This window comes from Gavialis gangeticus, unplaced genomic scaffold, assembly GCF_001723915.1.
Source record: "Gavialis gangeticus isolate Ggan-Ray unplaced genomic scaffold, GavGan_comp1, whole genome shotgun sequence".
Taxonomy (NCBI): domain Eukaryota; kingdom Metazoa; phylum Chordata; order Crocodylia; family Gavialidae; genus Gavialis; species Gavialis gangeticus.
In genome coordinates this window covers 67,577,623-67,602,496 of record NW_017729022.1, presented here as the reverse complement: position 1 = coordinate 67,602,496, position 24,874 = coordinate 67,577,623, and the positions used below count along the sequence as shown (strand labels likewise).

At 43.7% G+C, this 24,874-nt stretch overlaps 2 protein-coding genes across 3 annotated transcripts in view; one reads left to right on the top strand and one right to left on the bottom strand.

Annotated features, from left to right (window-relative positions):
- LOC109296089 (BPI fold-containing family C protein-like) overlaps nucleotides 1-7,409 on the bottom strand; it is a 34,577-nt gene extending 27,168 nt beyond the window's left edge. The window contains exons 1-2 of the mRNA XM_019515323.1: nucleotides 7,331-7,409; nucleotides 990-1,124 (exon numbers count right to left, since the gene is read on the bottom strand). Of these exons, the coding sequence (XP_019370868.1) occupies nucleotides 990-1,107 (118 nt within the window). The 5' untranslated portion in view covers nucleotides 1,108-1,124; nucleotides 7,331-7,409. The remainder of the gene's footprint in view (nucleotides 1-989; nucleotides 1,125-7,330) is intronic.
- A 105-nt stretch (nucleotides 7,410-7,514) lies between these two features.
- Nucleotides 7,515-24,209, top strand: FBXO7 (F-box protein 7). Of its 2 annotated transcripts, none has more exons than XM_019515319.1 (9): nucleotides 7,515-7,747; nucleotides 10,095-10,401; nucleotides 11,809-12,036; nucleotides 14,651-14,792; nucleotides 16,341-16,424; nucleotides 17,565-17,657; nucleotides 18,870-19,046; nucleotides 19,782-19,819; nucleotides 20,848-24,209. In XM_019515319.1, exons 1-9 carry the CDS (start codon nucleotides 7,626-7,628, stop codon nucleotides 21,250-21,252), a joined length of 1,596 nt encoding a protein of 531 aa, XP_019370864.1. In that variant the 5' UTR covers nucleotides 7,515-7,625; the 3' UTR covers nucleotides 21,253-24,209. The 2 variants fall into 2 exon arrangements, with proteins under 2 accessions (XP_019370864.1, XP_019370865.1); XM_019515320.1 differs by lacking the exon at nucleotides 7,515-7,747 and adding an exon at nucleotides 9,742-9,845.
- The last annotated feature ends 665 nt before the right edge of the window (nucleotides 24,210-24,874 follow it).

Below are 24,874 nucleotides of genomic sequence, written 5' to 3'. Positions count from 1 at the left end.
GTGCTATGGCCATGTTTGCTTCTGGGAGGGTTGAAGACACTAGGAGCTCCTGCTGGATCAGATCAGTCTAGTGGAAGAGGATCTACAGGATACAGAAAAAGCTATTTGAGCAGCAGGTTGGGACACAGTGGAAACTGTGGTAGGGGGTTGGAGGAACAATTTCTTTCACTTGGTTTCTGCTTGCTCTCTGATATGGTTTTTGCTTGCTCTCTGATGCTAGGATGCTGATTCCTAAATGATGTCTCGAGGTGGTTCTGAAGGCCAGATCTTTGGCTTGCTCTTAGCTCTGGCAGATGATAGAGTGGTGAAGCAGGAATAACTGAGTCTAGGGGATGAGAACTACTGAAACTGATGCCCTGAGGCAGCTGCTGCCTGAGTCTGGCTGGGAGCAGTAGGCAGGTCACATATGTAAACCCCTCTTCTCTCACTGGTTCAGGTGTAGGTGATCTGCAGACACTGATCATATTTCATTTTGACTAATGAAGCATCTCTATTTATGGCCTGTTACCTAACTTCAGAGGTCCAACACATTGACCAGATTACTCCCTTGCTATATGAACCAGGACCATGTTACCCCAATCATACTGCCCATAGAACCCATAGTATGGCATGAATTTTCCTGGCTTCCTATCGATACCATTCCTGGACACAAAACTGTTCTGATATCCAGCCTCACAACATTCTCCCTTCCTGGCTCTGTATCCAAGTACTCTTCTACCCGCTCACTCTGCTTCAGCAGCAATTCTTTCTTCTTTGCTATGTGACTCCTTAGATTTTCAAGTTTTTCTGCTATTGGAGCAGCTCTTGTCTACCTCCAAGCCATTTCCTCTCTTAAAAATCCATCTTTTAAATCTTCTTGTCTCTCTTTAGCTTGCTAGTAACACTCAGTCTTTCAGGACTTTGTTCTTACATTGTGCAAATATTAAGGATTCAATGTACTCTAAAAATAAAATGTGTTGCAGAAGAACTATTGGAAATCTCAGGCTTACCATAGTCCAGCCCTTTCTGCGTGATTCTTACTTTGAGCCCAGGGTTAGCATCCAGCTGCAAGGCAAAACAACTGAGCAAGAAGATAAAATACCCAGTCTTCAGCATCTTCTTCTCCATTTCCTTCCCACAGGGACCTGTTAATAATATTTAAGATTAACCTACAAGCACACGGTCATACAAAAACATCATAGCTTCCTAATGCTCTGAGCAGTGGTAACTCTACATCTGTTCCCATTTGCCGCAATGCCAACCAGATATGGGTGGGCAATTGGGAAGTGGGGACTCAGCTGGTGATTTTTCAGCATTGGGAAGAGTTTTACTGCCATTGCCCTGTCCAGCCACTGGTGGGAGCATACACACACCATCATCCATGGGACAAGGAGTTCACTAGGACTCACAGGAAGCATGGACAGAAACAAGGATGTGAGGGACGTGCTGTTATAGCGGAATGATCTTTTTTACCTCAGTCTTCTCAGGACTGAGGTTTCCCCAGTTAGCTCTCTCTCTTCAGACACTGGGTTAATTATACTAGCTGGGCCAAGTGAGACACAGATGGGTGCTTGTACATGTGAGGGGGGTTTAGTCCTTAGGATTTTATTTTATGCCCCCTACATTGAAACTAAACCATTTCAATTTTGTCACGTTATGGTGAGGGCCCTATCCTTTTTTTTTTTTTTTTTGTCGGAGCTGAAGCCAGCCCGCGATAAGGGGGCAGGTTGCCAGTGGGCTGAGCAGCGCCTGAGCTGCAGATGGTCCCGGTCCTCTGCAGTGACAGTGCCCCCTGGGGGGCACCTGGGTGGGCTACTAGTGGGCCAGGTGCTGCCTCAGCTTGGAGGCCGCACCTGGCCTGATCCAACTCTTTCCTGACCCTGAGCTGGGGCAGCACCCACTAACAGCCTGCCCAGGTGGCCCCAGGGGCGTCTCTACTGTGGAGGCAAGGGCTGGGGTTCCCTGCAGCTCAGGAGCTGCTCAGCCTGCTGGCAGCTTACTCCCCAGCTGCAGAAAAGGCAGGCAGGCTCTGCTGAAAAAAAAAGGCCCCTCATAGCTGCTGCCTTCAGCAGGTGCCTGCAGATGGTAGGACATCCAGTTTGCCTGGAACAGGCTGGTTTGCCCTGGGGACAGTGCAGGGAGGTGGCAGGAGGGCAGCTGGGTTTGCTGGTGGCAGAGACAGTGCATGGGGTGCTGGAAGCCCGGGTGGCCTGCTAGCTGGCCAGGTCATGCCCCGGCTTGCAGGCGCCCTATCCAACAATTTCCTGAGCCTGTCCGGGCTTCCAGCACCCCATGCGCTGTCCCTGAAGCCGTCTCTGGCCGCCAGCATACCCAGCTTGCCCCTGGGGCAGCACGGAGAGGCAGCAGTAGGGCAGTTGGATGTACTGGTGGGAGGAGAAGGTGGCAGGGATGGTGCACAGGGCACTGGAAGCCCAGGCAGGCTTGGGGAAGCATTGGATTGGATGCCTCTGAACAGGGGCAGCACCCAGCCAGCTAGCAGCCTGCCCAGGCTTCCAGTGCCCTTTGCACTGTCTTCACCACCTTCTCCAGCCATCAACAAATCCAACCACCCTTCTGTAGCCTTCTCAGACTGCTCCAGGGACAAGCCAGCCCATTTCCAGGAGGCCCCCAGTGTCGTGTCAGCCCCAGGAGCCTATTGAAGGAAGAAGGGGCAAGGGGCCTGATCCTTTTTTTGTGAGAAGCCTGCCTGCCTCTCCTGTGGCTGGGAGCAAGCTGACAGCTGCATCATTGCAATTTGCAACATTGCAAACTGAACTACATCAGAGTGTAGTTTAGTTTGCAGTGATCCAAATTCATTTAAAATCCTCAAAGCTCTTGCACGTGAAGTGGCACTTTCATCACATGCACATGGTAATGGTGTCATGTGTACAAGTGCCCTCTGAGATAAAGACATGGGTATCATCAGCTGATTGACAGGTATTTTAATGTAAAGTGACCATACAACACACAAGTGACATGTTGATGTCAGTAAAGTGACTCACAAAATTGCTATGCTATTTATCTCCAGTAACTTGAGAATGAATCAAACAACTCCTTCATTTAAATGAACCATTCCTTTAACAATTTTGACTTCTCAAACGATATTGTCTGACACAATATTCAAATACCTTCAGTATAAGAGAAAGGGAAACACTTCTTTGTTGCTATATATGCACATTGATAAATCTAAGCCCAATGAGTTACTGAAGTTACTGGTTTTCCTATTCGATGTTTTATGGCTCCTTTTTGAGCAGATTCTGTAAACATTTAGATAAAACTTGCAGTAAAAATTACAACTTAAACCAGCCTATGCTCTAACATGCAGAAACCAAAGCATCCTAAAGATTTTTTGATAAAAGAAAAAAACCCCAAACCCTTTCATGGTGTCATGCATAGGTCATAAAACCAAATTATATCTCAGAATGAGCAATTCTAGCATTCTGTAAAGTTACTACCACAGAAAAATTTTATCAACTTGATGTCAAATTGCTGCCAAAGCTCATTTGCAGCCTATTGTATGATTATGAGGCACCCAAGTGAAGAATTGTTTCCATTTCTGAAACACTGTCTCCAGTTCAGAAAATAAATCTCAGTTGTTTTCAGAGAAAAGACAACAGACTCTAATGCATACCTACAGAAAGCATTTACCTGGCAGAGCACTTCAGCTTCACGCTACCTCAGTGTCTGCCTTCAGCAACCAACTGAGTTGGTGGGGTGATATTTTTTTCCAGTTCTTCTCTTGTTCCAATCTTTCTACCTGGTCTGTGTCACATTAGGGAGTGTGTAGGTTCTTTGCAGCTTAGTCAACAAGAGAAACAATGGAGCCAAATCAGAGAGATTTGAAGATTTAACCCTTTGAAGATTTAACCCTGACTGGGTCAAATTTGGGAATACCCTTCACAGGGATTTTCAATGCCTGGAGGTGAGTTATAGAAAAAAGTGATATGCAGTGCAATGCTGTAAAACAGGTAATATAGTTATGGTGTATAAAACAAAACAATGAAACAGCTCTTGATGACTAGTCTGGCTAATAGATGGGCACAAAACAAAAACAAAATCGTTTAGAAGGTTTTAGAACCATAGGTCGAGGCACACAATTAGCCTATATAACTGCCTTCCTGACATACTTATAGTCTTCTCATCTCTCTGCCTTCACTCCTATCTTTTCCTCACTCAAGTTATTTGTCTTAAATTAGATTTTAATCTTTTTTGTGTTGAAACCATACTTTCCTGCCTTTATTCTGTTTCTAGCACAATGGAGTCCTGAGCTGCACTGTATCTCTAAGCAGTAGAAATAACAATAAAATATTATAAGTAACTGCTTGCTCTGCATAGGGTCCAAGGAGCTAATGCCTGTATGATGTGCCCTCCGTGCCCATGTAGTCTGTGCACTCTCTACCCCTTGCCCTGTAGGGATCTTGACATGATGGGGAAGATGCCGGTGAGCTCCTATAAGGGTATGTATGGTATGAGTCATGGTTGTATCTTTGTGTTCTTTGTAAAAAGGGAAATTTCTCATTGTGCATAGATCTACCAATGACTACCTGGATGAATGTGATTCTTGCTGGTTTTATATAATGGCATCAAATCACAGAATGGTGAGGTAAAATACCTTTAAAAAATCATTTGATGAGACCTCTCTTGAATACTAGTCAGACATTTTGTTCTGGGCATCTCAATATAAAAAGAAATGGACAGAAAAAAATCAGTAAATGTTCATTCATAACTGGGTGTGTCTGGTTTATGAGGAGAGAGTAAGTGAGCTAATGCCAAATCACAGCCATTATATATTTGCAGTGCAGATACCAGATACAGGGTTGTAATTTGGCTGAATCTTGAGGGGCGAATACCCTTACATCGGCCCATTCTTCACTATCTCCAGAAGTTGAAGCTATGAATGCATCTCCTTGGTCACAGCAGGATGAGACAGGATGCATCTACACAAGATGCTTTACTGAGTATTAATCTAATGTGCAGTAAATCACTGTCTACACATGCATAGCAATTACTGCACATTATATTAGTCTAATGCACTGTTTTCTAGTACTTGTTAATACAGGAACTAGAAAACGGTGTATTAACTAATGCACCATGCTACACGTGTAGACACTGACTGGGAGCAAATTGCTCCCAGTTAGCCTAAACAAGGGAGGGGGGCACAAGGGGCTGACAGAGCTGTCTTGGCCTCGCAGGAACTGTCTCCTAGTCATGTAGAGATTGGGACCCATCCCATCTCCATGGGGCAGGGAGAGCTGCTGGGCAGCTGCTTCGTAGCCATGTGGAAATCAGGGTGGGTCCCAATCTCTACTGGGGGTGGAGGGCGTGCTTTAATTAGCCTGAACTTTCTATGCAGAAAATTCAGGTGCATTAATTGCATCAGTAGATATGCCCACAGAGTTTATATACAGTGCCTCTAAGCACTAGGAGGAGAGAGTGGCTTCTTCCCACTCTCAGGGAACTGAGACTTAAAGAGTTCACCCCAAAGAACATGTCTAACAGCTCTGACATGGAGCTGCCTGATAGAGAAGTCAACACTTCCCCAACTCAGGGTAAATGGGCTTGAAGCTGGGAGAACTCATCCTCCTAAATGCATTCCTAATGCCCACACTCACTGAAGGTTGCCCTTTCTTTACCCTACTTTTAGAGCTTGTTTACATGCAAGTATTATACCTGAGTAACTTAAAGCAACTTGCTTCCATACTTAATCTGTTTTAAAACCTAATTATTGGGTCACGGTAAGTAATCTTTCATGGGCTAGGAGTAACTCCACTTTGTGTTGAGTTTGTCTGCTTTAAAACTGACGGAGACACATTCATAATTACTTCAGACCTGGTAGTACTCCATATACTGTCTACATTGCATTGCTTCATGAATGGAACAGTCTGTCTGTGTACCTGTGTGTCCTGCATTGCACTTTAAGTGTTGGTAGGCAGCCAGAAATTAATTTTTTAGGCACCAGGTAGTGGTGAGTTCATTCCCTCAGAGACACATGACCATTATCACAACCATAACTTCCCATGCGTGGTGACACTGGAAGAGAAGGAGGAAGATAAGCACTGTGCTGCCACCCACCAGAGGAGGTGCAAAGTGGTGGTGGTGGGGGACTCCATCCTGCAGGGCACTGAGGGTCCCATCTGCTGTCCGGATCCCCTAGTCTGTGAGGTCTGCTGCCTCCCTGGGGCCCGCATCTGAGATGTTGCCGAGAGGATCCCCAGGCTTGTCTGGCCCTCTGACTACTACCCCATGCTCCTCATCCATGTGGGAACATATGACACGGCCAGGAGTAATCTGGACTGGGTCATGAGTGACTACAGGGCTCTGGGGGCTGGGCTCAAGGGGTCAGAGGATCAGGCAGTCTTCTCCTTAGTGCTCCCCATTGCAGGCCATTGGAGGGAAGAATGCATTGAGGAAGTGAACCTTCGTCTCCAACAATGGTGCCACCAACAGTGCTTTGGTTTCCTTGACCGCAGCACGTACTTCAGGGAGAGAGGACTCCTGGGAAGAGATGGCATCCACCTCACGTGGAGAAGTTAAATCTGTGTTCTCGGTCAGGATAGCCGATACTCTTGACAGGTCTTTAAACTAAGATTGCTGGAGGACAGGGAAACATTGACTGGAGAATGCTCAGTGACTGACGTACAAGGAAGCTCCATAGATAGGGACACCAGGAGGGCTACTCTTGTGGGAGCTGAGGGAATAGTTCTCCTTCAGTGTGTCAGGAAATCGAGGGCCTGAGTAGAAAGACTAAGGTGCCTGTACACTAATGCCAGGAGCATGGGGAACATGCAGGAGGAACTAGCCCTCCTGCTGTCCAGTGGCCATTACGATCTAGTAGGGGTTATGGAGACCTGGTAGGACTCCACACAATTGGAGCATAGCCATAAAGGGCTACACCCTGTGTAGAAGGGAAAAAAGGTGGAGGCGTAGCTCTCTATGTGTAGGAGCTGTACATTTCCTTGGAGGCTGACATCAGGTCAAGGACCCTCTGGGTCAAGCTGTGGGGAGTGTGTGTGTGTGTGTAGGGGGCAAAGGTGAAGCACGTCAGGGGTCACCCTGTGCTTTTACAAACAGGTTAAAGGGTTTACATGGGTTGGTGTGACAGCGAGCATCCTGCCTCAGACAGAGGCTGCGCTACATGTCCTCTGTGCCTTTCCACCCCTCCCCTTGCGGGGTCACCTCCAACGGTTTTAACGGCCACGCCTAGCGCCCCTTTGGGGGAGGGGCCGTACCTCGCTGCCTCCTCCCACAATTACCCAGCGCGGGCGCGGATCCTGCGTCACGTCCCTTCCCCACACCCACCACTCCACTTGGATTCGAGCCTATGACGCATGCGCGGGAGCTAGCCGAGCACCCGATCACCGACGTGCGCCTGCGCAGTCCATCCCTACCCACCACCTGCATTCCTGCGCACTCGCAGGACGCAGGCCCTGTGAGGATCGCCGAATCATCGATCCCCAACGTCACCTGTGCAGCAGGGAGCAGGGGGCGCGCCCCATGACCTAGGGGCGAGACCGGGGCGGGGCTCCCATGGAGTGAGGAAGCGGCGTCACCAACCCAAACAACAACACCCCCCAGCAGCAGCCACCGTTGCGTCGGCGCCGCCAGGTTGGATCCTCAGGCGGAAGCGAGAAGGCACCGCCGCCGCCATGAAGCTCCGAGTCCGGCTGGAGAAGCGGACCGCTCCGCTTGAGGTGGGGGGGGCGGAGCCAACGCTGGGGGAGCTGCGCGCGCACCTGTGCCAGGCCCTGCTGCCCGCGTGGGGGTACAGGTATGGCCCAACCACCGGGGGAAGGGCGTGGCGGTCGGGCTGTACCATGTGGGGGGTGCAGCTTTGCACCCTGTGCGCCGCCCCTCGGCGGGCCGCGGCGCCGGCGGTGCGCTAGACAGCCTTGCCCGCGGGCTGCTGGGACCCCCGAGAACAGCGCGGGGTCTGAGGGGAGGGGTCACGTGACTCGGCCGCGCGCTGGCTTCCTCCCCCACCCTTTGGCGAAGGCGAGGCTGCTGCGAGGGGTGGGGGCGCTGGCACGTGGCTGCGTGACGTGGGGCTGTGGGTGGGGCCTGGCTCTGGGGGACCCCTGAGGTGGGTGGAACTGTGCCCCCCACTGGTACCCCAGGCGGGTCCCCGGGGCCCTGGCTGCCATGCCGCCACCACCCTTGTTGCAGCAGGCGTTTGTGGCTGTCTCTGGCCCTGGAGTCACCCTTATGGGCTCGGAGAGGTTCAGCCCTCTGCTTCTCCACCAGTTGATCTCCCCCCTGGGTGCTGCCCGGTGAACCTTTCAGGGGTGCTGTGGCTGCCATGCTTTGTCCGCACTGTGAGGTACGCACCATTCGCAAGACAAACCTGGTGCTTTCCCTGTATGCATCCTCAGTGTTAGAGACATGCTGACCTGCTGTGGCCTTTCTGAGCTGTTCACAACAGGAAAACCACCATTGTTTTTTCTGTCATCAAAAATTTAGTGACAACTAAGAGCTGGCATTTTCCTAGGCAGGGCTTCAATCTAAGAAGGGTTGTCTTGGGCCTAAAACACCAGGTTGAGAAACACTGATCTGGAATGAAATCTGTTACCTGAAATGTGCCTCCTCTTCAGGCTAGCTGGTAGCCAGTTTATTTTCTCGGTAGTACTGGAGTGATGGTGTAGCTGTGAGGGTAAAGGAAATACTCGAAAGGCAAGGGTTTTTCTGGGGGCAGTGGGTTGTGTGTCTTGTGTGACCTACTGCAAGGTTGGGTGAGATTTTGTGACAAGTTTTCTTGTGTCTGAAAGCTTGTCTAAAATTTCTCTCAGCCATGTACTGGAACCAATATAAAATATCACCCACTCCCATCCCCAAAATCCTTGTCTCAATTGCTTTTTTTTTTTTCCCTTCATGTAATACTTTTTATCTTGATACATTCATCTCTAAACTTTGGTGCAGAGAAATTTGGTGAAAAGTAGCCACAGCAATGAACACTTGCTCCTCTGCTGCAAACCCATTCAATCTGCCACACTGAAGTAAATTGTTTCACAGCCAGTATACATGTACACTACCAGTCCACTGGGCCTTAATTGCAGAGTGGTATTTAGAGGCTCCTACAGGACTCGCCCAAGAAGGGAACTTTTTCTATTAAGTGATGGCCTGGTTTTCTCTAATTTAAAAAAAAAAAGACTCTTTTCAGATTTAAAAAAGTAATCCAAAATCCACATTTCTCTGTGATTAAAATGCATGTGCGCACGCACACACACTCTTCATCATCTGTGCACAAATGATGTACATCTGTGATCATATAGTGGGTTTCATTTTGATCATGGAAAATGCATATGGGGGTTACTTTTTTTAAACCAAAAACTGGGTTTTTTTTTTTTAAACCAAAAACCGGGGTTTTTTTTTTTAAACCAAAAACCGGGGTTTTTTTTTTTAAACCAAAAACCGGGGTTTTTTTTTTTAAACCAAAAACCGGGGTTTTTTTTTTTAAACCAAAAACCGGGGTTTTTTTTTTTAAACCAAAACCTGGGCCTTTTTTTTTTTTTTTTTTTTTACCAGGGAAAACCAGGATCTCTGCTGATGGCTTTTTGTGCCATTAGAACATAATCATGCACTGAAAGAGCTTTGCCCACAGCTCGCCTTTGTAATTGTAGGTGGGAGGTTGCATGTGGCTTCTTGAAACAAATGCATTGATTTAACTGGAAAGCGAGGTGGCTTAGACTGTTAGGCCTTTGTTTTAAAAGTTAGCTGGCCCCGAAGGGAAGACTTCTGCCCTGATTTGCCCAAGATGATAGGTGACTTTAGGGGGGCTTCCAGATGCATTTGTTTTGTAAGGGCACATTGCAGACTAAGGCAGTTCTTGGAAAGCAGGCACGCTCATACCTACTCCTAAGTACTCACACTTCGTAAGTTTCTGTGCATTAGGTAAACATATCATAAAGAGAAAAACAGAGGGACTTATATTAGTCACTGTCAAAGATTTATATTATGCTCATTTATTTTTCCAGCACTTCCTTTAGCATGGGGCTGATTGAGACTGGGTTTCAGGCTTAACAAAGCAGTTTACTACTACTACTATATTTTGTATAGTTGGAATGAATAATTTAAAGCGATGCTAGTGCACATGTCATAGCAGTTTATTTCTGTCTCTGCAGTTCTGATACCCAGTTTGCAATAACATTGAACAACAAAGATGCCCTTACTGAAGACCAGGAGACCCTGGCTTCATATGGAATCGTTTCAGGGGATTTGATATGTTTGTTACTGGAAGAGACCAATGCAGCACCCAGCCTATCTCCACACTCGTCTTCACCTCCTCCCCAGCTCCAGAATAATCATGAACCGTCCATCTCGAACATCAGCCAAGGTCAGATCAGCAGTTCAGAAGAAAGCAGGCAGAATGGACCATCTGAAGACCATAAAGCTCCAAGTGAAGATGAGAAGAATGATGATATTGATGTGGTAAGGACTGCGGTGCACAGATGATGATATGCCATGTTTATAATGTTGATTGCTAGACCGCTTAGCTGCGCATAAGCCTGAAGCATTGTGATTCTCGCTGCTTGCTCGGTGTATGATCAATGACTCATTAGTCTGGTGCTTTGTCCCAGTTTATAATCTGTTGAAGTTTGTCCATGCCAGAAAATTTAGTTAAATGGTTTCAGGGTGTTTTACCTGTCACCTGGGCCCTTTACAAATCATTAGATTCCTACAAGAATATGCACCCCTTTTTGGGAGTGTTAGAGTTGTATTTCTTACACCACATACTCTTCTTTACTGTGAAAACAAATTGTAGCAAATATCAGAAGAGGGTTCTCCCAATGAACTTAGCCACTATGATGTAATGTGCACTGGAGAAGTGAGTGATTCCTATTTCCATCTGTTGTGCTCAGACCTGTAGTTTAGAGGTTATAGTGTTTCTTTTTAAGGAATTTTAAAACCAAGTAACTTAATGTGTTGGGACCAATCCTAAACGCAACCCATCCTAAATTGTAAAGAAGTATGGAGAATGTGGAGAGCCTTTGTGTGGCCTTCAACTTGAAAAAATAAATCTTAATATGTTTGCTTTAGTATTATGCAAAATAAATACATGAGGAAGTAACTTCTAAAATGTAGGAAAAATGCGGGGGAGATGCCCAGAGCCACAATATACTTTAGAAGTCAAGCTCCTTATTTCAATGAATTTTAAAATATTAAATTGTGCACTCATTTCTATTTTGTATGCATTTGAAAGAGAACCCCTCCTCCCCCTTCAAGTATGCTTTTCCCCTAAAATTTTAAGAAAAAAACATAGGCAAGTTTCCAAGTGATCTTAAGTGTCATAAAACAAAGAAAAGCAAGGTGAAGGCACCAACATGCATGGCTTTTGGAGGGATAGGCTCCTTTGGTAAATTATTTTCAGGCTTCTAGGCCTATTCCTGTTGCAAAGATTCTTAGATACGTCATTTTGAGAGAGTTTAACTAAAGGATGGTATCCTGTGGTGTAGACTTGTGCTCTGTATGCTGCTTTAGGCACCTTGTGTAGCTTAGTATCTTTTTGTATTAAAGTAGTGGCAGGAAGCCCATTGTTCATACAGTATTGCATACCATGAAGTCAGACCCTGCCCTGATGGACTTACATTAGAAATAGAGAAATGAAAGAAAGTAGTCATGGTGGTGGTCCCATTTTGCAAATGGGAACCAGAGGCACAAAGAATCAGTGACTTGGCATAACTGAAGCAGGGAGTTTTTGGTAGAGCCAAGAGTGGAATCCAGTAGAATCAAAGACTGGAGAAACTAGAGGACTGGAGAAACTTTTATCAGTGTAATGCATATGCAGGGATTACTTTTTGAATTTTGCGTTGCTTTTTTTATTTTTGTCCCTTTAAGGCAGGACCCAGCCTAGAGTTTGCCTCTGGGCTAGTCCCAGATGATGTGGATCTGGAGGAAGGCACCGGTTCCTATCCCTCTGAACCAATGCTGTGCAGTGAAGCCGTGGATGGAGAAGTGCCACATTCCCTGGAGACTCTCTACCACTCTGCTGAATGTACCAGTGCTATTGATGCCTTGATTGTTCTGGTACATCTTCTCATGATGGAGACAGGATATGTACCTCAGGTAAGTACAGAACTGAAAGAGAAGCTTCTTACTCAGTAGGAGAAACCCTGTGGACTGTCAGGAATATAACAACTTTTTCATTTGTCTTGTCCTCCAAGATCTACTGCTGGTTGTTTCCACCTGTATGAGCAGCTATGGGCATCTGAAGTACTAGCTTTCTTAGTTTATCTTGCTGGTGTACATTAAAGTAGAAAGAACAGCGCAGCCTTCTGTTCAACTCCTGGCCTTTCTGCTGGACTGTAAAAGTAGGAGGGTGTCATCTGCTTAACTTGTATGTAGAGGGATGATGCTTAGCTTTAACTTTAGAAGTAGAGTCTGTGTGCATTTATGTTGGTTTTTTATTCAAGTAACCATGTGTTGGTGTGTGCTTCACCTTCCCACCAGCTTCTTCATAAGAAAAATATATCTTTCGAACTAACACTGCATATCACCCGGGAACAGGGTTCATAGGAATGGGCATCTGTTTGTCCCACCATTTCATTGTTGCACTTGTTCACAACTCAGATGGGGATTAATGTAGTTTAAAGGGCCCATATCAACAAATATAACTGTCTGCCTAGTTTAGGGGGTCTGACACCAATTGATTTAAGTGAGTGTTGGGGAGTTAAATGTCTAAATCTCCTTATCTCTGCATATGGTAAGCCTATACACCTCCTTTTGTCCCTAGTGTTAAGATACTGTAAAACATTGTAGTCATAGGCATTGTGAACTGTGTCTATCCATGTCAGCCAGTAGGCTTGGCTGTAGGAAATAGAAGCTTGTAGCACAAAATTATGAGGAAATAAACATTGTCCAGCTGTATTTAAAATTGTTGTATACTCCCTGTGTGAGATTAAATTAGGGTTCCCTTGATGAAATGGAGACTCTTTCTGAAGTCTGAGTGGAGACTCCATTTTTTTTTTTTTGGTTCTAGTGTAGGATTCTGAAAGTCCTGGCTTTCTTAGGGCCACACAGAAATATAACTGTATGTTTGCATAATTGATTCAGATACATTTAGGAATTCTTTTCAGCTAGTTTTAATATCACCTGATTTGATCCATTTTATAAATACATACCTATGATTTCTAACATACGCATACTCAGGGGAGGATATTTAAAATACTTGTTTTTGACTAGTAGAAGCTCAGGATTTAGTGGAAAAAAAGTCTGGATATTATAGGTGGGGTTGGTAACTTCCTTTATTAGACTGGCTGAGATTTCCTATTCTAAGACCCATTCAGTTTTGTATTGTGTTACCCAAACCTAACCACATAGGCTGGAATTTTCTAAGCTGCTTTATTTATTTCTTTATTTTGGTAATTCCAGTCAGAATGGTTTGGCCAGTTCTGAGAGTGGCTAGAGAGAAATATTGTTCTGTCACTTTAAATTCTCATGACTTTTTCTTTGAAAAGCTCTAGCACCCACAAGCTTCAGAGAAGGGGACCTGAAGTTGCCCAGAGTGGGGAACTCTGTAGCCTTTTGTGAAAATCTGTCCAAATTTGGCCAAGTGAGAGTGTTTAAAAAGTTGTGGTTCACTCAGTAGAGACCTTATATTTGAATAGGTAGATTCCCTCCAGGTTCTGTCAGCACTGGGCATGCTGCAATGCAGAGCTAAACAGGACTTCCCTTGAACCTTTGGGGGAATTAGATTGGGACAAAGAGCTAGACTGGAACTGAAGGTTGGCAGGAGGCAGGAGGGGGAACTGGGGTGAGAGGGAGACTAGACAACCTTGGGTATAGTGATTGATTGGGAGCCACGGGAGAAGACTGGGGCTGGTTGGTCTAATGGATTAGGACTGACAATCAGTGGGGAAGGCTCACAAAGATGTGGGGGAAAGGGAGATACTCTGATAAGGAGTTAGGTAGCTGTGTAAAAAACACTGGGAAAGGAGCCAGTGGAGAAGGTGCTGAAATATGATGCAAATTTTGCAGAGGAAAATTGGGCTTGGTACAGGGAAGAGATGGAGGAAGGGGCCAGGTTAAATGGAAATAGGCAGAAGAATTGGTGCCTGCTCTACAGTCCATTGCCCTCCAGAGCCTGGAATAGAGCCCAAGGTTTCAGTGTTTCACCATTTTTCTCCAGGTGAGATGTTCGTGTTTCTGTGCAAAAAAAAAAAAAAGTAGATGATCCTGTCTAGCATATTGGGCAGGCAGTCTTAACCTGGCATTTCCCAGCTTTGAATAATGGGCTTGGCAAAGTGTGTGCATGTGCACAAATTTGGATTAATAAATAGTAATGCACTTGCTTTTTCTGACAGAAGAATAACAGTCATCTCAACAGTCTTCCCTTGGAATAGTTTTAATGTGCATCTTCATTAATGTGGCATATACAGAATATGTAGTACAGTACTATAGTATAATGTGTTATCAGTATGACTTGTGTATGCATAAATGGTAAAAACTAAGCATGATAACATGCCCAGGCCAGGCTTGTGGTGATAAACTCTTTATACACCATTACCACTATGTGCATTGTCTGGTTTTTATGTAGAGACTGCAAATTAATTATGCTGTCAAGTGCATACTCCTTGAGGTTTTTGGAGATGCTTTAGGTTTCCTGGCCCCGCCCCTCAGCCTTGACCAGATTGCTCGGGAATGCAGCTAGTTATCTTTATGTTTTGTTTTTATTTCACAGGGAACTGAAGCAAAAGCAGTGTCGATGCCTGAGAAATGGAGAGGTGGTGGTGTCTATAAACTACAATACACTCACCCATTATGTGAAGATGGCTCTGCTGGTTTGACTTGTGTGCCTTTGGGAGATCTTATTGTCATAAATGGTAATTTAGTTAGAACATAGAAATCGCTCTCGCCTTTGACTTTGCACGTTTACAGCCTCCATGTGTGCTGTTACAAGAGGCCACTTCATTCATTTTCCCCTTTGGAATCATCATCTTGTGCACATCCCTTTCTCCCTTTTGGTGGTGCTACATCACAACTACCATCCTTCTGAAACATTGTTTTTGAGTCCTTTTAGTGCTCCAACTTAACCCACTGGGCAGATAAACTAGAAGAGCTGTTTCCTCTTGATATTTAATGCTCTTGTCCCTTCTTGCCATTGTGTTAGTTCATTGTCTCCCTCCTGTCAATACACTGCTTTTCTATGCAGGGAGCCTTTTTAGTAGCTGATAGTCTTTTTTCGATCCGTTCCTTCTCTCACCCCCTGAGCACTTTGCAGTGTAGTGGAAGGCATTAAAATAACTAGGGCGGCTCTGTATAGCTGTACTTTATTTATACTATCCCCTGGTATTTGTGAAGTTTGGTTGACAAATTCCAAACTTATTCCTTTGCCATGTTTCTCTCATAAATTGCTTTAAGAATGGTCCTATATCTTCAGCTCATTAGAACTACCAGTATTCACTACAGAAAAGTAATGGAATTCCTTTCTCTTAAACTGACTTCCATATCATTTAGAGATTTCTTTTATACATAATGTTTCATTTAGCAGAGTTGGTGTTAATTTTGACCTTGGTTTATGTCTGAGAATACAAAGGTTCAGTTCTTTAAGTAGTATATTTAAAAAAAAAAAAAGCCGTGATAATATGCACAATATATAACATTGTTCAAGATACATGCACCTGTTCTCCAAGATTATATCCTAACGTTTTGGCCGGTCAGGAGTACTGCTCACTTGGATTTACAACAATGCAGTAACTACCTTGTATAGGCGACCCTCGCCATTCACAGAGGATATGTTCTCGTAAGCCCCGTGAATAAAGCACTGTGGTCATGAATGCAGTCTGTGTTTGTGCATGCAGTGCCCCCAGCGGCTGGGGGGCATGGTTGTTCTGGCTGGAGCCCAGCAGTGGTGGTGGGAGCCCAGCAGCGGCAAGCGCGGAGATCCTGAGGAGCTCCTTTAAGTGTATTTAAGAAACCGGTTCGGCATTCACGAATATTTGAAACCATGAATGCAGAACCCACAAATGGTGAGGGTTTCCTGTATACAGTGTTCATCTAATGAATAGGATCAATGATTGCTTGTTAGGGTTTAAAATATGGGCTAATCTTTCTCTTAATGTTCTTGTTAGGAAAAAAATGGTACACTGTACCATTGCTACCTCCTTTAGTTGATAAACTGTTGTAGCACTGGTCTGTGGTTATAAAGATCTTTCTCTTCTGTGCTATTCTAGCTGCCTCTTTTTTTGTGAAGCAGTTGGCTATGTGCTTGGCAATGTTGGATCTGTCCAATTCCCACCTCCCCTTGTCTTCAAACGGAGAATGGTTGGGGGAGCTAAAACTAAAGATGTCTCCAAAGGTAAGATGGTGATGAGCTTGATCTTAGTCATCTCTAAACATGTTTTTTTTCTTCTTTTTATTTTTATTGACAGCAACTTTAAAAATCAACAAAGAAATTAAAAGTGTGAAGAGAATACAGCTGTTGCCATCATCATTCATTTGCTTTCAGGAACCAGGTATGATGCTAACCATGGTTTTTTTGAGAGAGCAAGCTGAAATATGAGGGAAGGAAGCAGTTAATAAAGCAGAAATTTGAAAGAGAGGAGTGAGTTGCCAAAGGTGGTGATAAAGAAAGTGGATAACCAATAGGTCAGCTGGTAGCGGGCCATGATTTTGAGCGGAAAAAGAGAGTGTAGCCACTTACTGAGAATTTTGCTGTTAAGATGACTTGAGTTTCCATGATGATCTATTGAAGGGAAAAACCTGGAGATGCCCTGGGTCCCCTTCTTGGGTATGTGTCCATTGTTTGTGGGGCTCCTGTTTCTGTAAAATGGATGTGTATAATGTCACTAAGGCAGCAGCAAGGGACTATCTAGGACCTGCTCTTTTTATTGTTTTCCTTCTGTGATAGTTGAGGGTTCAGGGTGAGTAACATTAACTCTGTCTTGTTTTATGGCACTACAGTTATCTTAAACACGTTATTCTTAGTGGAAAGTATGTGCTGATTACTTATCACTCCAGGATGCCAAAAGTAGAGGAAAAATCTGATTGGAAAGAAATCTGGATTTTTATATCGGCACAGACCTGACTGCTCTTTTGTTCTGTACAGTATGTATGACTGCTCTGTTGCCAGTAGCTTCAGTTTGCTGTGCTGTATCCTGGGTAGTTACTGATACAACAAGACTTTATTGGAAAGGCTATAAAAGGACAGCTAAGCAGTGAAGTGTATCCAAGATCACAGCATTTGGCTGCTTGATGCAGGCAGTAGGCAACCACTCATGTCAGAACTTGCTGAGTAGGGGCCTGCATCTCAGGTGTATATCTTTTCTGTGCCTGGAATCTGGCAGAAGAGCACGGGAGCACATTTGTTCTAAATTATCCAAATATTTTCTTCTGGTGCCCTCAAATGCGAATAGAAAGCACTGGCTACTTCCACATAAATACAGGTTTCTTGGTCCATCAGTACTCTCATTGTGTTGTTATTTTGTGCCCGTATTGCTACCTGCTAAGGAACTTCTGAGTCTTGATAGAACTATGCATCCATTCTTTTTTCTTTTTTTAAGGTGACGACCCAAACTATATCCATAAGCCTTTGCCTGGTTCTCTTGCAGTAACTTACTAATGTTAAACTCTTCCCTTCTTTTTTATTTTGACAGAAAATGTTGCAGGGGTATACAGAGATCTTCAGAAACTATCCCGCCTCTTTAAAGACCAGCTGGTGTACCCTCTTCTGGCTGCTGCCCGACAAGGTGAATGAGAACATCTAGAAGAGTGGTTCTCAACCTTTCTGGACTCGAGGCACCCCTCCATACTTGTTGTAAACTGAGTAGCACTCAATTTCAAACAACAATTTGTATATTACAGTGCTTACCTCCCTTATACAGGGGCTGAGCAGTAGGGGTGGGGGTTTGTCCAGGCAGGGACAAGCCTGAGCTTGGCTTATCAGCTTAGCTTATCGGCTTATGTCACGTCACCCTTCAAAAGATCTGGCAGTACGCTGGTTGAGATCACTGATCTAGAAACAGGAGTTGGCATATTATTGTGTGCTGGGGTGTAAATGGGAGGAGTCCCAAATAACTATTTAGTGATAGCTACATAGAGCAAAGCTAGAGAAATTTACTAACTTCTAAAGATATTTAAATTAACATCATCTTCTCCTTCATAGAAATGTTAGTAAAGTGATTAAAATCTGAAACTACCAGTAGAAGTCAAGATAAGAACATTCAGTTGTCAAATAGTAAGATGAAGTTTTATTCTGTTGCTGATAGAGCCAGAAAAAATAATTTTCCATGTGTGGTGCAGGCTATTACCTTGTTATCATCAAAGTGTTAACTTTGCTGGAGCCCTGTTCTGTTGATCTGTACCTTTTAATAAGGGAAAAGTTGTATAGAACACAAGATGTAGTACTAAATTTAGGAGTGAGATTCTTGGTATGAAGGCAACCTAACTTGATGCTTGTGTAGTTATAATAAAGGATATTTTACTTAGGAACTGCTATAATATATCTCAACTTTATCACCAAGGTTTTCATCGAAGTGTAAACTCACCCAATTGGATTCTTTGCAATTTCATTTTGGTTTTTACAGGAATGAATGACTAAGTCTTATGTGAATTAGTGGAATTAAAAAGTATTGCCATTATCTTTTCCAATCCATTTCTCTTCTGTACCCTTTAAACATGAGTTAGCATCTCTAGGCATTTCTTGGAGTTATGATGGACAGTAGTGTGGAACAAGGACGTACCAGTGCTGTATCTACATTTTGTTGACTGCATGTGCAGAATGGATCCTTCTTCAGTCACATAACAGCACTTCTTTAAGTAACTTATGCATCTGAAAGCTCCATGAAAAAAATGAATTGACCAAAAGCCATCATAATTTTCAAAAAATGAGAAGGAACCTTTGGGAACAGGGAAGATTCAGGCATTGCAAATGATGCTCCTGTTTTCTGTCACTACTCCAGCTTTGAACCTGCCAGATGTGTTTGGCTTAGTGGTCCTTCCTCTTGAGCTGAAGCTACGGATTTTCAGACTGCTAGACGTCCGTGCTCTCGTCTCTCTGTCTGCTGTTTGCCGTGACCTCTACACAGCTTCAAATGACCAGCTTTTGTGGAGATTTATATACCTGCGGGATTTCCGAGGTATTTCTTACATGTCCCCTTTCTCCTAATTATGTATGTGCTTATGTGAACAGGGTCAAAGCTGCCACTCTGCTTCTTTTAAAGCACAGGTTGACAAGGGGTTCCTCAGGTACCTACTTTTGTGCCTTAACTGGAAAGTGAATTTAATTATTCAAGATACTAGCCAATGTCAGTCACTTAGAGGCATAATATAGTTGGATGCTTCTTTTGGTGGTTCTTGGACTGAAGGAAACAAGATGGTCTGCCAAGCACTTGGTGATGGACCACAGAGAACTACCTCACATGGTGCCTAACTCCTTGTTTTCAGTTGTTTCTGTAGCTACCCAGGTTCTTTATTGCAAAGTTAACAGGATGGGGGTAGAGACCCTTTGTCAGCATCTTTCCCAAGAGCTTATGTAAGAAACCAGGTAGCTGGAATTGAGTGGCAAAGTTCTGTCACAAGTCCAAAACTGTCAATGACAGTATTTTGGGGATTTTTCTACTTCATGAATAGATATTTGATGTGGAACAGAGAGAACAAATAGACTGTATAGTGAATGCCTGTACATTTTATGGAAATTCCAATAGGTCCAAAAAATCATTGTTTTTTATATGGAAATGTGGGGCCTGATCTAACTCCTCTATAGAGCCCCCCAAAGTTAAAAGCCAAATCTGTCTGCTCAGTCATGAATGTGATTTTATTTATTTATTTATTTTTAATGTAAATCTCTTGACTCTTATCCCTCTCCTTAACAGATCCTATTGCCAGGCCTCGTGACACGGACTGGAAAGAAGTAGGTTGCTATTGATTTATTTTTTACATATAACTTTTGGGATGTGTCTGTGTGAGCTTAAAAATGAATGACAGGCTTGAAGGGTCAAATGTGGCAGAGGTAGTGGGGTCTTTGCATGTGCAGCACAATCTATTGGAGCAGGGAAGAATGTGTTGCGTCACTGAGTGCTATGGCCAAGTCTCAGAGTAGGTTTCAGGGTCTCTGCAGGAGGTTTCATTGAGTTCTTGGCAGGAGGGATGGTGGTTGTTTTGGGCATTGAGGCTTGTGAAGGAGGATTTCATTGTACTTTAGAACTCAAGGCATGTCTTTTTGCCACTAAACTGCTGTGCAGACATAACCTTTAGTGACTGAGTTTTAAACAGTGCATCTGTATTAAGAAGTGAATCTTGCCATTCTCAGCTGAGCCTTTTAGCTACGGAGGCAGTATCCTTTAGTGACTACAGCAAGAGATGAGGAGCAAGGGGCTTTCTCTGTCAACTTACGTTGCCTCTTTCCTGTCACTAAAATGTGTATAACTGTACAAAATTTAAAGATCATCAAGTAAAAAAGTGTTAGTACCTTAGTTGTAAGTAACTATCAGTGGGTGTAATATATATGACCTTCCTCTCTGTTGTATTTCATATAGTTTATTTTGTTTGGCAGTTTTAGACCACTTAAATGCCAAACTTATTTTTGGTGTAACCTGAAATATTTCAATGGTGCTATGCCAGAATTTTAACATAAATGCATACATGTAGGGTTGCAGGCTAATCTGGATGGGAGTCTGTGGGGAGAAACCTACTCAACACACTTGCTACAGGAAGGTCTTCTGGCTTATCAGGACTGTCAGCATGAATCGAAGCAGTCCTGTAGTTTAAATATAGGCCTGTTGGCTAACCCCGTTATTTATGTATGTGCAGTGAAAACCTGATAGTGAACTCTCTTTTGCTCCTGACACCTTTGATAGGTTGATAGCGAAACTCTCTTTGAGTGAAGCTAGATGGGCAAGCACAAGTAGAATTTGAAATCCTTTTTCTATCTTTTTGCAGCTTTACAAGAAGAAACTAAAGCAGAAGAAGGAAGCCCTGAGGTGGCGGCACATGATGTTTCTGCCTCCTCCACCACACCCCATTCCTTTCCACCCCAGCCCCTTCTATCCAAACCCCTTCCCTCCCAACCCTTTCTCCCCTAACCCTATCTACCCTCCAATGATCATTGGTGGTGAATATGACCAGAGACCAACACTTCCGTATGTTGGAGACCCAATTAACTCACTCATTCCTGGCACAGGGGAGGCGCCAGGACGGTTTCCTCCATTCAGACCACATTTTGATCCAAGTGGGTTGCTGCCAGGGCCAAATCCAACACTTCCAGGACGAGCGGGTCCCAACGACAGATTTTCCCCTAGACCCACCCGAGGCCGCCCGATGGACATTCGTCGCATGTTCATGTGACTGCCACTTCTTTTTTTTGATGGGTTTTTAAATTTTAGTTCCTGAGCTTGCTTTCTAGCTGCAGGAGATCTCTACAATTACGGTGAGATTGTGTGTGCACAATGGCATCTTGACCACAACAGCTGATTCACTTCAAGATCTCTGTAGGAAGTTATGCTGCACCACCTAGAACTGGAGGCTGTTTCACAAAGAGCTCTGACTTGGGACAGTTTGTGCTGCTTTTTCTTCTCGCTCTCTAACCATCTGTGAAGTGCTGCTTAGAGACCAGAAGCCTGCCAGCCTAATGTTTGCTGCATCAGATAAAGAACACTTGAAGCACAAATCCTACCTTGTTCTCGGTCTTATTTTTTGTCTGAATAATGATAGTAAATGCTTGGGGCATAGGAAGGTTTTCTTAACCTGCTTGACTAATAATCACTCTTGATGAGAGAAGCCACCTCTTCCACATGGTGTGAGATGCTAGAACTGATGTTTACATGATACTCATGAGTATTTGAAATTCTCCCAAAATATTCTCCACAGATTTTTTTTTTTTTTTGTTGTTGCTTTTTATTTTTATTACTTAAAAAGCAGTTTTTATGTTGGTACTCAATGCACAAGGAATACAGGGCAGGGTTTTCTTTACAACAGAGAGAATGAAACACAAAACAACTTGATTTACAAATAGCTGAGTAAAAACATGCTACAGTGCAACCCAAAATGGGAGAGAAGCACAAGCAAACGTTAAGAATCTGCAGCAAACCTTATAAATTGTGTGTGTTCTCCTATAGACTGAGTTTGCAAATAAGTAAATGTAGAAGGTGAACACATTCGAGGCAGCTTGGGGGGATGTGCATGTATTAAAATCAGAGCAGGAATAAGCCTTTTTCAGCTGGCTAAACTAACTAATAAAATAGGCTGACCTCCCTGGCTGCAGTGGAGACAGGATCACAGCAGGAGAGCTAGAATGACTTCTCACATGGCCCGGTATGCGATTCTATTACCTCAGTATTAAATGATGCAGGCAAGGAATACATCTCAGCATGTGATATCGGCACCAGTAAAGACTTCCCATATTAATTAAGGAAGTAACTTATGGGACTAGCTAAAGCAACTTACCAGGTTCGTTCCATGAACGTACAGATATTGCACTAAAGAAAAACTGCAGTAATTCATTATAAAATGGATCTCTACTAAATATGTATTAATAAATAAATGCCTTTTTCCTCACATTTCAGAGTAGTCATTCACGGTTTCTGAAGTTGCCAGCACCATTCGTACTTGTAATGACAGCTGCCAGTTTACTGATGGTTCCTACTCTCATCCTGTACTTTAACACTTGGGAAAGTAATAATATATTTTACTATGAAAGCAGTTTTATGTTAATTGCTGCTACCTATATAATGTTTTAATGGTCAGTGGTACAGTTACCCATCTTACTTGAAATCCTGACCCTTCTGAAATAAGTAGTAGTTTTGCCACTGATGTCATTGGGGTCAAGATTTAACCGTAACTTTTTTGCTAGTACCAATTTTTATTTAATATTCCCTCTTGCCTGTAGGTACTGGGCTGAAATGCACTGACTATTGATATAGCAGTCAAATTTAAAAGACAGTTTCCCCTTCAAAAGTGAGCTTTCCCTTTAATTATCATTTATTTATGCTAGTTCCAGTATGTCATTTGCTGTTGTTTTCCTTGAAGTAGAATTGATAGCTAAGTGGTCTAAACATGCATCCAAGTGATGCTCGGTATTCTGTGGGCTATACATAGAGAAAGGGAATGCTGGCAGCAGTTGGTATCCTGCCCTGATATTGCAATGGAGAATACACTAGAAATGTACGTTTCTGTTTCAGGTAACCACATATGAACTAGTTCAAATGTGTTTGTGTTTTTAATACTTCCTGCGCTTCTCCACCAAACACTTTTACAAGCTGTTTTTCAGGAATAAATTGTGGCATGAGTTAACTTCTGGTGCTGGTGAGAGGATTTGCCACATATACTGGTAAATGTGACCACGTTAGAATGAATACGCCTAATTTTGGTAACTGGAGCTTGGTTAGTATTTTGTGATGGTCACTTACTGTGTCAACGTGGCACTTTCCACAACAGACGGTAGTGCAATCTGTTCACATAATTGCACGAAACCACAAGAACTCAAATACCTGGTGTCTGCTACCTTCAACAGTTACCTAAATGCAATATCTCTAGAGCAGCTAATGCTAATGATAAGCCATTATGTCCCGTGGTTAAATGGATGAGAAGGAAAACTGTTCAAGTGCAGTGTGCAGTGCTTGAGCTCTGCCTCAGGTGGGTAAATAGAAGTAAGTGTAGTGACACCCATGACAGGCTTGTAGGTCTTTAAAACCCTGGCATTACTCTGGATCACATGGGATTGTGAACAACACTAGATCCTTAAAAGGGGCCACGTGTCCCTGATGGGAAAGATTGAAAAATAATTTATTTACCAACCTTCCCCACCCACCCTGCAAAACGCCCCCAAAAACAAAAACCCAACAACATGAACCATAATTCTTTCATCCTTGATCACAGAACTGCTGTTTTTTGTGATTCAGCTATGCTCATCAACTATGAATCCCACTTGCCTGAGAAAGCATCTACAGGTATCACACCTTGCCCCTCTGGAGTGAGCCATATGCCTCTTCCTTCTGAGCAGTCTAACAATATGGTGGCAAACACCATTTTATGTGGAGTAGACTATGGCATCACAGGCTAATGTTCCTTCCCGGTGCTGTTCTTTCCAGAGCACCCGGTAGAAACATGATGTTTTTGACTTCAGTAGAGGAATGAGTAACTTGTGAATTTGGTTCAGGTTTTCTTTTACAGCACTTCTGCCTAGCCAGAACTTTTGAGGAATTAAATGAAAGTGGGAGCTACAGCATTGGCCAAACTTTATTTAAGATTTAATTTTGAGTGTCACCTTAAACTGACTCTTAAAATAAAATAGTTGCATTCCCAGATATCACTGCCTCTGACTTTCCTTCGTTCTTTTCAAATAAGTAAGTGATGGCTTGTTCATTTAGCCTTTGGTCTCTCTCAGGGCTCAAGTAGTATCATAGCACAGTGAATACAGATAGAGTTAGAGGTCGATAGTAATAAACATAAAATATACACAAATCTCTTAAGATCTTGTAATGCCATGCACTTGCCTGGAATCTCTCTCTCAATTCAGTTGACATTGCTGGCCGTGCAACTGGGGGTTACATAGGTTTCCTGAAAATTACAGAACTCCGGGAGCTTTTGTGTAGTGTAATTTTCGCCATGATGGTAACTAATTATCCACGAGAATGATGCAGTGGATTCTCCTTTACATGACTCTACATCAAGATAGAATGTCTTGCTAAAAGGTATACTCTAGCTTAGTTTAATCGCATAATTGAGTTTGAAGCAGGAATTAGGAGCTGGAAAGCTGTAGCCTGTGCTGAATGTTAGGTCGGGATGTGGGGGCCAGAAGAGACCAGCCTATAACTTTCATACTGGCTTTGCATACTGAGTTGTATACTGAGTCAACGCTGTTTTCCTATCATCATAGCTATCGGGAAGTGAGTGCCCTGCTGGCATCACCAAGTGATCCAGCTGCTACAGTTATAATGACTACTTTGGGTTGATCTGACTAGTCCCCTAT